General features: G+C 39.4%; 1 protein-coding gene across 1 annotated transcript in view; it reads right to left on the reverse strand.

The window, feature by feature from the left end:
• Window positions 1–1,917: 1,917 nt before the first annotated feature.
• The window catches only part of ASAP1 (ArfGAP with SH3 domain, ankyrin repeat and PH domain 1), a gene marked incomplete at its 5' end in the record, with an annotated part of 62,552 nt that continues 51,458 nt past the window's right edge, over window positions 1,918–13,011 (reverse strand). Inside the window, 4 exon segments of the mRNA XM_010023930.1 lie at window positions 1,918–3,024; window positions 4,900–5,022; window positions 8,826–9,328; window positions 11,451–11,509. Of these exon segments, the coding sequence (XP_010022232.1) occupies window positions 2,950–3,024; window positions 4,900–5,022; window positions 8,826–9,328; window positions 11,451–11,509 (760 nt within the window).

Genomic DNA, 13,011 nt, shown 5'->3' on the forward strand with positions numbered 1-13,011 from the left:
TGCCCATGGACAAAGAAGGGCCGGATACAGGCAGAGGGCCATGCTGAGCCATTCTTTCCAACCCAAAGGGCCAGCTGTAAGAAACAGGACACACCAGGCGGGCTTCCCGTATTGCCTACTGAAGCCAGAGAGAAAGCAAATCCAAACTCATGGACAAAAGAAGTGTTTTGATGCTAACTTTAGTAAGTAAAGTTTTCCAGATAAAGGCAATTGCATCCATATTTAACAGCTGTTAAAGAGATACACATTTAATTGCATTATATAAGGGGTGTTTTATAGTCAAGAGAAAACATTTCAAGTGTTTTAGTTCTACCTGTTTGGAATCCAGACTTTCTCCCTAGAAGATATTCCAGTTGACAAAAGGGCCTTGTGCAGGTATCTGGGATCAACTGAATACATTTATTTAAAAGCAATTTTAAATATTAAAAAAGTAGAAATTAACACATACAGTACTCAAAAACTGTCACATTAAATACATGTGAATAGACATGTGTACTGATGTTTTTTACCTTAACATTCAATGAGAAGTCAAGATTTTAACTAGTGGCATGACCAGATCTGATTTCTGTACACGTTGATGTACTATGTAATAAAAAAATAAATAGCAACTGTTGTTCAACAGTAAATAAGACATCATCTGCAGAGCAAACTTCCCCCTCTGGGGGCACCTTCCCCTGGCCCTCCCCCCAACCCTTTATCAGCTAATTTTCCATAAAGATTTAGACTTTCCAGATACTATGTCATATACAAAATTGCAGACAGTGGCTCATTGAGTTCAAATATAATACTGTACTTAAACTCAATCAATATCATACATTTTCAGATTTCTTATGACCCACAAGAAGCCAGAATAAACAGAACTATTGTTCCCGATGGAACTCATTTCATTTTATAAAATGCATATGTATACTATTTTAAAGAGCGTAGAAAAGAATAGACATTTGACTCTACATAATTTTACATGCCTAGGTTTTCGTTATATGATTTGCTTCTATCAGTTTATTTCAAGATCACTTAAAAATACAACTGACCACAAAAGTGAATAGGTTTTGTTCTTTAATGCAACTTAAAACATTGGAGTAATGGATAAAATGGAATGCTAAATAAATGCTAAACCTGACTTCCTTTCCATAAAAAACAGAATAAAGTCTGAAATACTGGAGCTGGTAATACTGAAGATTAGATGCCAGCAGGCTCCTCACTCATGGCGTGATTATTATTACTTGTAATAAACTTTTGTTATAAATGATAAGACCACTGATAACTGTTTTGTGTTTCTCTCCATGTGGGGTTTAGACTGATACTTGTTTCTATATTAACCATGAACAGAATTAAATATTCACTGACTACAGGCTTGTAAAAGTGACTTAAAAATGGAAGTCCTCAGAAAGCCTGAGGTGTGCTTTGATGAAATGAAAGTCCTTCCATGCAGCCAAGACAATCTGCTTTGAAACAGCAGTACCAGGTACTGAAGCCAAAGTAACGTTTAAAGCAAGTAACACAAAACTAGGTGTGAAAGTCATGGAACCTGCTACAGACAAACCATGGGAAAAACACAACTGTGGTATGCTTCAAAAGGTAAAAAAATGGTGTTGAAAGTGACATAGGAAATAAAAAGTTTCCAGTAATACACGTACATGTTTTCTGGCAATGCAGTTTCATCCCAGCTTCCAAGAAACCTCAGCTCCAAAGCAGCCTTCCAAAGAGTTTCTTAGAAATTAGCTTTAGAACAGTTACTTGGTGCTTTGAGTTAAGACTATTACAGTTACAGTTCAGTGAACACTACTAAAACCAGCCTGACACTTGTGATCTGAGTTCTATCACTAACAAGCCTGATCAAATGCATGAGAGGTCACCTTAACTTCCACTTTTTAGAGCACTTAATTTAAATTTATCCTTATATCACCACTTAAGAAGTTTTATTTTAGGTCACTAACTTTTAGCAAGGTTGAAGACAAGAGGAAAATAAAACCCCACAAACTCATTTTTCAAAGAGCCAATTCAGCTATAAACAAATACTGTTGCAAGCTCACATTGATCTGAACAGCAATTAAGTTAAAATGTTCTTTTCCTCAAATGTAGCTATATGACTACAGTACTACTTTTGTACAAAGGCAGGTTTCAAGTAAGCGTCTAAATGCATGCATAATGTCAACAGTTAACATTTTCTAGAAGTCCTTGGTTACGAAGAAGTCAGTGAAAGAAACCAGCAAATTTCACATATATCTACTAAAGAACAAGAGGACTCATTTTCCTTAAAAGAAGTTTTCGAATGAAATAAATTGGTAACTTTTTATAGTGAGGTAATATCACAGGGGAACTGCAATCACAGTTTGGCATAGGTCCACGTAATAGAAACATGAAATGCTGTGTGCACGCCGTAAAACATTACTGTTATCTGTAAAGTCAGTGAATATTTGTCTTCATAATTACACTGAACTGAGCACTATATTAAATAAATACCGAAGTGGGTTTCATAGCTGTAAACTGCATACACTTATAAACTGCAGACTGGTTTTTAGAGTCTCCAAAACCATTCACTCATTCTAACTTTCTGCTAATTGTATATTGAGAATACCGAGTTATTAGGAACAGTCATTTCTGTACAGTTGATGGAAACCACCTATGTTTGGGAAGCTGGCAGTTCCTAGACAGAGATGTAAGTGCTAGATGCCGAGGATGGCTTCAACGAACCCAATAAGGCGTGCCAGGTTCCAAGGCTACCATAATACTGGCAAAGGCAGAATAACACAGTATATTTACAATACATATAATTCAACCTCATGAGGTGAAAACTTAAATGGATTCTTAATTTGTAACAGCAGCTATATATACAATTGTGCACAGGATTACAGGGAGGCAGCAGCGTTCGCTTTTGCTAAAAAGCCCGTCTTGCATGAAGAATGTGCAATGCTCAAGTTTAGGATGTTTTTTGTTTGTTTGTTTTTACTAGTCTGACAGAATGTGCACAAAGGACACTGGAAAGACCCCTTTCCTCTCTGGCTGTCCTTCGATGTGGCCAATCTGCAACACAGGAGAAAAACGTACATAGATACATACAGACTTCATTTACATCACTCAAAAGCAGCAGAACCACACGGATCCTTTGCAAGTCCTTGGACGGTTTAAAGCAGACCTTAGTTAACGTTCACAGTTGTTTAAAGGAACAAACTAAAACCATACAAGCATATTATCTCTCAGACAAACTGAGCCAACTAAATCTAAAGGGAACAAACCTACAGTTTTATTTGGAAACCTACACACATCACTGGATTTCAGGAATCTCACCAAAACAGAAGCCTGATTTTCGTTTGTCTGATTGAGTTTGAGTAACAAAATATACATCTCTGAAACCATTCATCTTCGTTAACTGAATAAAGCCTCAACATCTCACTAAAGGGAAATGTCTGCTATGGTTTGAAGTTATGATAATCTGCATGCTTCACTTACTTGAAGTGATAAAGGACCAGCTATTTTCTCATTGAATTAGTGGTGTTCCTAATGATTTATGGGCATATTAGTATTTATCACAGTATGGTCTGATAAATATCCTTCATGTACAGCTTCAATAGCCAAGCAACTTCCAAAAAAAGTCAGTAATAATAGCACTTTACATGTTTAAAATGGAGAATTATAAATAACTGTCAAACTGATCCGGCACTGGAGCAGCAGTCCTGACTGAGCAGAACCCTCTTCTCCTGCTGCAGCGCTGCTCCCTGCTTTCAGAGTAACCCTGTACCTCCTTCCTCTTCCCCAAGCTAACAAAATGGGAAGGGGAAACATGCAGGGCTGGCCATTTCCTCTTGTAGAGCCAAATTTGTGAAGCATATGAGTCAACGGCCCTCGTTTCCCTTCTCAGAACCACTCAGACTGCAGCACTACATGAAGTTTTTGGGCATGTACCCAAGGGTTTTAAAAAGCCACTTCACAAAACAGGTTCAGCAACGAATGCAGCTCTAATCAGGGACTGGGTAATACAGGAGCTTTCCACTGGGCATTACTCTCTTGATACGCCCTTTTCAGCTGAAAAATCTACGCTTAAATCAGGAGTGAGAGAAAACTACGTAGCTAGAACTAAACCAGCAAAGGTTGTGCTGCGCTTGGATTAGGAAATCATAGGCAGCATTGTGATAAGAATTTGTTTTAATCAAGATGAAATCTGGCTCATTTTCACCAATAGTAATTGTTAGGTAGGGAAATATGATATGCCAGGGCTTTGGAGGCAAGAAGTAAAGTGTCAAGGGAGGGTTGGAGCCTTCAAGAGGGGTTGAAAAGCCCCTGGTGTTAGCATTCAAGAACCAAGACAGAGTAGGGAAGAGTAGGATACAAACCAATGGCATGGGAGGGAAGAAAGGAAAGAAAACATTAACTACCTCTCATTTAAGGAGGAACAACAACAGCTCACAGCACCAACTACTAATGGTTTTTCAGACTTCCAGCAACCCCTGTAGGTACAACTTAACATTTCGGGTGAACTGAAGATGACGACGTATCTCATTATATAATTACACCTGTAATTATGTATCTCACTTTTCATGAGGGGTGTAAACATGCTAAATGGAGTAAAAATCACCACTTCTTCATTTAAGGGCAGGCTAGTGTGCATTACTAAGAGTGACATACATGAATAGGTGGTGTTATGAGCCAGCAATGAAGCCAAACCCAGTCAGGATGGTTCTAGCAGACTCCCAGGAAGAGATAGACCCTACCAGAGAAACTCCTAACAGGAGTTGAAGTGCTCGATGTTAGCTCAGGCAAAACAGTCCCAAAACCCAGCAAAATAAAACCCACCACCCACTAACCAACATAACAACAGACCCTCCAAATCTGGGGAAAAAGGGCTTTCCTTTAGAAGTCAAAAAGTAGTTCTGTGGGGCTATGAAAGGAAAAGATACATACCCACCACTCTTGGTCCTCTTCACCGGTTACAATAATTACTTCTCCTTCAACAAATGTGAGCTCGTCATCATTATCTGCCTGACAGTCATAAATGGTCTTCACTCGCCTAACTTTGTTTTTCCCCTAAAAATAGAATGAAGTTTTAGATGAAGGACATGAGGATCAGTGAAAACGTGTATATATAGTATGAATTTTGACTTTTGCCTTTTAGTTATGTTTTATTTTACAAGAAGGTGAAGATGACAAAATGTCCCTGCAAACAGGGACATAAAAATCAAACAAAAAACTCTGTTCCAACAATGAAATTAAAATAGAATAATAATAATAAAACTCTCTACACAGATGTAGGTTTTCTTTTTCTTAGCATTCAGAACTCCCAAGAGACTTTAACGTGTAGTGCATGGCTTAAGTAGCCTGTGCTTCCTCCAGTAAAGAAAGTTGAAATGATGTTTTTACATTGTTCCAGTCCACAAAGCCCTCTTTCTCCTTTAGTACACACTTCATTTAAGAAACCCACCATGAGCAGAAAATGAAATCCAGCCTCCTCTGAAGGTTACAAGAGAGGTGAAGGCTGAGGGAAGTGCTGCACTGAAATACCAGTACTCCTTATAGTTTTGGAACTAGTGGAAAATTACAGTGTCCTTATCGGACTGGAAATCACCGAGTGATTTCTCATTCACACTGCTAGCCATTTCTTATGAAAAGAATCTTAGTTTCAAGATGGCAGTACTGGTTTGTGATGAAAATTCACAATAGATATTCTCACAGCTCTACCATTCTGAATCCAAGTCTTTTCTAGGTCAGACTTTGCTGCAGCCTGCTAATTCATACGAAAAAGCCTGAGCCACGGACTCCTCCTTGAACATATGCTTCTCACAGCAGGGAAAATGCTTTAAATTATTTCCAAATAGAGAAAGGAAACTATTCACAGCAAAACACTTCTGCTACTTCATATTCCTGTCTCTTCATACCCACACGTCTTCAAAACCTACAGTTCCTTCTTTGAACACAACTAGTTAGATAACAAGAAAGCCAAAAAAACAACCCAAGAAGAGCACAAGGTGATGAGAAGCAGAAGGGCTACAAAGGAAAAAGTCAGCAGGTTTAAGAGGAATTTGAGCCAAGATTAACTTCACAGAGGAAATTTCCTAGCGAGCCTTCTCTCTGCAATTGCCTACCCACTCAAAATACCTCTGTGCTTTGGCATAAACCATTCCCTGCAGATGAACAGCAGAGCAGGCACACAGCAAAGAGCACTCATATTCAGCTCAAGGTACAGAAACATAACAATTAGAGAGGGCTCTAAGGGACAGAGCAGTTAACAACGTAACACTAAGAAAACCCATACTCAAGACAAATTAACAGGAATTGCTCAAGTGAAGTTCAATGAGATCAAAGGGGTTTTTTAGTGCAAGGGTTTGCTGCAGCAAGAAGTTACTTCAAAGAATGTTTTCTCTCTTTTTTAAACAAATTCATGTGATTTGAACAAAAATCTCAACTATCCCCAGGGCCTGGGATTCAATATGAATGAGTATTTGGGGCCAGGCCCAGCTTTCAACTCTACAGAACCTCTGCAAAACATGAGCACTTCCAATCAACCCTCCCGTGATGAAGGGAAGCGACTACTTCTGCCAGATCGAAACAGTCTTAGTCAATAAAGAGACTACGGAAAGTTAAATTCCTCTAAACTCAGAGGACTGTGCAGCTCAGCTTGTAAGAACACATGAAAAATGGCAGCAATTGCTCCTGGTTCCTTCAGATTAGCACCACAGATGACACACTCTATTCTTCTCACTTAGAGGAGCGGTAAAAAGCAGGATTCAAGCCCAAGATGTATTTAATCTTGGGAAGATTTAAAAAAAGGATGGCTCTGAAGAGAGTGTCTGTTTTCCAGAACACAGTTTGGGGCACTGGCCGGTAAAGAAATAGGAGAAATTTCAGGACACGTAATCTGCATCTATAAAACAAATGCCTGCCCCCGCTCAACTCCTTATATTCAATATCTTATTAAAAAGAGAATCTATGCTTAAGATTGAATACTGATCAATTTCTCTCCTTGGGCTAGTCTGAAACAGCAGCAATGGCAAAGGCACTGCTGGGTTAACAGCTGGACTTGATTTTAAAGGTCTTTTCCAACCTAAATGATTCTATGCTTCTATGGTCATTAATAATCCCTCCATTCTCTTCTTTAAATTCAACACGTTTCTTGTTTAAAAAGAAGGATTTTGTCTCCTTTATAGAAAACAAACACACAAAAGAACACCCAAGTGCTCAGTGTGATTTTAGAAGCACTTGGAGCAACTTTCATTTCTTCAAAAACATCCTTCCAAGTCCTTAGATACTAACAGCATTTGTATTTTTCTACCTAAAAATTCTGAACAATTGATTTTATAAAACTTCCAATCCAAAATTTGTGCTCATCTATGCAGTGGTTAAATAGCCAAAGCCAAGAGTGAAGTACCAACAAGGATTAGTGGCTGCTGGCCCGAGTCTTGCTGCTGCACTGTTGGCTCATTTCAGCTGTTTGTATGGAGAGGATATAGCCAGAATGGAGGGAAGATACATTGAAGAGGAATTCTTGCATATTATTACGTGAGCAAGAAAAGGAAGAAGTGTACATGCAGTGTGTGGAAAGCTGCAAAGTAATTCTCATGGATACACCATAATTGTGATCACTGTGTAAAAAGCGGAACTATTTCATTTCCTGCACAAGTGAAATGGCTGCATTTGGAGAACACAATCTTTACTCAGAGTCTGTCTCTATCAGGTAGGGCGAGAGTCTAAAAAAAACCCCGAAACAACTAATCCACTATTTGCTTTCTGTACTCTTAAATAATGTCACAAATAGCTGAGAATGTCCAGCAATATTTGCCTGCTTATAGTTGAAAGTACATAAATAAACAAGGTGTAGTTGCAGACACCTTTTGATCAGATCCCTGTACTGTTCCACTTAACCTCCAGAACACTCGGGAAGCCCAAGGAACAACCCTGTTGTTCATTCTCAGTTCAAACAGGGGCTTACAGACAAGTCCATGATAGAAGCCGAGCAGAATGATGGCTCCAGAGAACGTTCATCCTCAGACCAGCACATGGGAGAAACTCACCCTCTACTCTCGCTGAAAGAGTGGAAGTCTGACTTCCTTTACCTAAGTGCTTTGCATAGCCAATTTGACAAGCAAAACCATCTCCTTTTTGATGTATTCTTAATGATGAAAAATCTTAAGAGAGCTGCTCTGAAGTTTCATAAAATTACTTCAATATACATATGCATGAAGAATCCTCTGTTGGATGGAAATTGCACTGGTTAGCAAGATGAACAGGCAGATGAATAGGGGGTTGAACAAGGAGACTTGGAACTGAGTTACAGTTCCAGCTCTGCTACTGCACACCATCCAGCAATGTCAGTTTTGACACTTCAGCATTATAGCTGAACTTCTGTTAACTGCTTCAGTACATCACATGAAATACAACAGGAACGTATGTTTACTAGTTTGTCACAGTTACTTTTACTGGAATATTTAAGTATTTGGGTTTTGTAATAAGGGATGTTAGCACCCACTGGAAGCAGATAAAACATTTAGAGTAATCTAAGGCATAGAGAACAGTGAGCAAAGACAGCAGAAACATCAACCAATTCAGAATTATGACCAGCACAGGTAAAAATGCCCAAGCTCCCTAACACATCTAAACACAGGCATGCTCCCAAGGCCTTCGTTTTATGCTACTAGTACTTGTTTCTGCATGCAAAAGGCCGTGTAAACCCCCAGCATTTGCTGAAGAGAGCTCCTCATTCCCCATCCTCGCCCATAATGTTACGTTGCTTTGTGTGCATAGATCAAGGGTGGGGAATTTTTTTAGCACAGATAGTCCTACAGTAACTTCAAAACCTCCCATGGATACTTCCAACAAGCTGGAATAACACCTACCATATTAATTTTCCTGGGCAGTGGCACAGGGGTTTCTGGCAGGGCGTGTGTTATGTCATTAGACTCTTCAGATGCTTGCCTTTGGACGGTGTCTCTAGATTGTACGTTTGGAGAAAGATCTAAGGAGTGAGATTTCTGATTTGCCTCTGAGGGCTGAGGCTTCGGTGATGCTTCCCCACCTTGGGTTTTAGCCAACAGCTCTCCTAGCTGAGGTTTTGGAGGAAGGTCCTTCATTTGCGGCTTTGGAGGTAAGTCTCCAAGTTGTGGTTTTGGTGGCAAGTCTCCGAGCTGAGGCTTTGGGGGTAGTTCTCCAGGCTTTGGGGGTAAATCTACCACTTGAGGTTTCTGAGTTAATTCCAGAGGCAGAGGCTTTGGGGGCAAGTCTCCAGGCTGTGGTTTCTGTGGTATATCGATGGAAAGTGAGGGCTTCTGAAACATTTCCGCGTGCTGATGGGATTTATCTATTGAAAGATGATGACTGGTTTCTATTTTCCTTAGTGCCACTACAACGGAAGAACATAACAATGGTTTTTCACAATCTCATTTTAATATTAAAGAACTTAAGCACATATCAAAACTGTAATTGTGTAAATGCCCACACGTTCATCAAGCACTGTTAACTGCCCATATGTCCTCCTAGTCTATGACAAATCCAAGGGAACACGACTTCATGTAACACTCTTTTACTGAGGACTTATTTCATTGCTCCTCCTGGAGGCCATGAGTGCTTAATCCAACAGCTACTACGTTGTCAATTTATAGATTAACTACTTAAGCAGAAATAAAGTGATCTTGTAATGGACCTAAACCAGACAGTATTAAATATAAGCCACTGACATGACTGCAATGAAAATTCTCTTTAATGACAATTATTCATATATACAGTTGAACTCCACACAAAAACCCCTGAGTCTCAGGATTAGTACCTGTAAAATCTGAGAGAAGACAGTGAGTGAGCACGTATGTGTCTATACAGTCTATAGAATATGTATTATGGACATCAGAACTAAAACTAGTAATAAATTATTGCAAATACAATTTAGTAAAGATGAGATTTTAAAAAGTGTATTTTGCAGATTTTATGGAAGGAAATTGAAAATATTCTCAGTGTCATGTGCTGATTCTAGTGCTATGTTCCTTGAGAAAACTTGACTGAAACCTTAAAAACAAGCCCATAAGAAAACAACAAAACCCCACAAACCCTTAAACCACACAACCCTGCATCAAAACAGATGAAGTGGGACAGGAGAGAAAAATGTTATGGCCCATGATGAAAGAAACGCATTTTGACTGGAAGGAATAATTTCCTATTGTGTTCAGCACCGCTTCAGTATCATATTCTACCAGCCAGAAAGGTGTCCTGAAGGCAACAACACTCCCTTTGGATATCACCTACTGCAGTAACACTTTCGTGCTATATTTATGTTTATTTACAGCAAAACCCTCCAAATCTCTGCATAATTCCCATGAATGAAATTGTACAGCTGCTATCAGATTCCTCATACTAAAAAACGCCCGTGTTGATACATGTGTATGGCTTTGTCTCTTAGACTTCTCTAGTAGCAAATGTAAAACACTGATCATCCACATTGGTTTGAAGCTTAAGTAAATGAGATTAAAAAAAATGACAGTAGCCCTTAAAGTGCTTCGATTGAGGCCATCTTAAATTTTCAGCTCTATGATTTTAAATCAAGGAAGTCCTGTCTTCCTTTGCAGTCATACCCTACTGCACCATTGGTGTCTCTTTCAAAAGATGATACCAGGTCATAACAACTGTAATTTCATAAAGTTGAAATTTCAGATTTGCCTTTTCTGTTAAAATGATTTGCACTCTCAGCCATCCAGCTGCTGAAGTCTGGGCAGGCATCACTTCCTGACCTTCAGGCTCTGTAGTGATGATCCACTCGCACAGATAGATCTTTTTGATGAACTCTGTATCAGACAGAGCTATGAGGTAGGTCTGCTTTCAACTTTGCAGTCAACTACTGTGACTAGATAAAATTTGCTGTATTGGTTTAAAGAAAGGGCCATAAGGTGTTCACTGGGATGAGGGGCTCAGCAAGTTTGTCACCAAGCAAGCATGTCACAGGACCCAATTCTTTCCAAAGTTATTGTAAGGACAACAACCCTGATACAACCCTGATCACCAAACCATGGCAATGGACATAGCTCGCTTCAAGGGTATCAAGAAATTTGACTTATGGATATTAGGAAGAAAAAAGAATTGACCCACAAGAGTGGTTAAAGATAGAAATTGAAGCCCAGAAAGGTTATGCATGGAGATACTTGAAATGCAACTGGACACGGCCTTGGCAACCTGCTCTCATGTCAGACAGTTGGTCCTGCTCCGAGTGCTGGATTGGACCAGTCCTAAGGTGTCTTCCAGCTTCAGTTACTTTATGGTACTTTTTAATGTATTTTCCACAGATCTAATTATTCTTTTAGTTTAGTACAAACCTTCCCAATGTTCAAAAATCCTCTCAGTTTTTTTGCTAAGCTTTTGTGGTTTGTGGCATTTTAGAAATACAACTTTTGCTGAAAACTCCATACATTTGCAACAAGTATCTACATTCACACACATTTAAAAGATACCACGACGAGAACACCCACAAAAAGAACTCTTACCTTTTTGAGGTAGTTTGGGAAGAACTCTAGGGCCAAGTGCAGTCTTTGCTGTCCCAGTGCTGAATCAACAGATGTGAATTGTTACTGTTACAAAGTATACCCAAAACACTGCTTTTTCAGAGAAAAAGACATACAAACCCCACACAGCTTTAATGCTAAAGGGCAAATTTATTCTACAAACTATGGAATGTGCAAAAATTCACTCTAAAAATAGGTGTAGCTGAAAGACCAGCTGAGTGGGCAGATCCAGAACTTTAAGGAAAACTTGGTCTTTAAAATAATTATACTGAAGCATTCAAAACAATTTGTCCTTTATGTCAGTGATTTGAAGTTTCCCAGGACTAAGCCTATGCCTTGAGCCTACTGCATGAGTATGATACTGTATGACACTCAAACTGCAGCCACACCAGGAAACAAAACCTCTGCTACTCCAAGGAAATACTGATGACTGTGGGAAAACAACAGGCTTTACTCTGTCAACCTGTGTTACAGCTGTATGAGCTACTTATAGTAGTAAACAACAATACAATCAGGAGCTGTGAGTAATATATTACAACATAAAAATCTGAGATAGTTGCACATTGCCAAAACTTTCCATCCAAGCTTTCTGCTGTAAGCAATGTTTTTCAGAGTTAACACCAGGCTGGCTCAAATCCACAAACATGGCACGTGAGGGCAAAACATACTAAACAAAACCCACCAAATTTCTTCCACTAAAACCACATTCAAGTCACTTTTATAGAAAAGGACTGTGGAAGAAAAGAAGAAAGTCAATTGATTCAAGGCATAAAAATCAAACAAAAAAAAAAAAAAAATCACATAAAAATCAGTGTCACCTCAAAATAATTCCTCAAAAAACGAGGAAAAGGAAATATGAGAGAGGACGTTGCCAGAATATGTTCAAGAGAGCAGAGTGTCTTCTGCACCAGACTTGACTCTGGTGTTACCTGTCTCCGAAGCTAACGTTTCAAAATGAGCATGATGAAATAGTTTTGATTTCCTGGCTTTTCTTAAGTAATCAAAATATATCATGACACAAAACTGAAAGAACAGCCAAGCTCAATCTTGATTCAATCAATAATTACCTCAGCCTTTATTACTGAGGTAATCATTACCTGAAGTCTAAATGAAACAACATTGATGCCATCAAACACGAGAACCACACTTCTACCCTTGTCTTACAAATACCGAGTATGGCACCAGCTCTTTGTGCTGCAGGAACATCACCCTTTTTTTTCCCTGAATACCCAGTGCCACCTGGATGGATTCAGGCAACATGGCAAGTCAGCTGTGCCACCACCAACACGTCCCCCGCCTGTCCCGACAAGGCAGATCACAGACTGGAGTGTCCAGAAACGCTGCCTACACATCTTGTTGGGTGATTTGTTTGACATTACACATCCACCTCCAGTCACGGCCTCATCACGCACGCTGTGGTCATGCACAGTCTCTGTTGTATTCCCCGAGGCACATCTCTATTAGAATCACCATGCTTTGAACCTCAGGACTTTGGAATCACAACACTGATAAAGGAGTAGCAAACACCCAGTGACAGGGACGT

Source organism: Nestor notabilis, unplaced genomic scaffold (genome assembly GCF_000696875.1).
Source record: "Nestor notabilis isolate BGI_N333 unplaced genomic scaffold, ASM69687v1 scaffold6771, whole genome shotgun sequence".
Lineage (NCBI taxonomy): Eukaryota > Metazoa > Chordata > Aves > Psittaciformes > Psittacidae > Nestor > Nestor notabilis.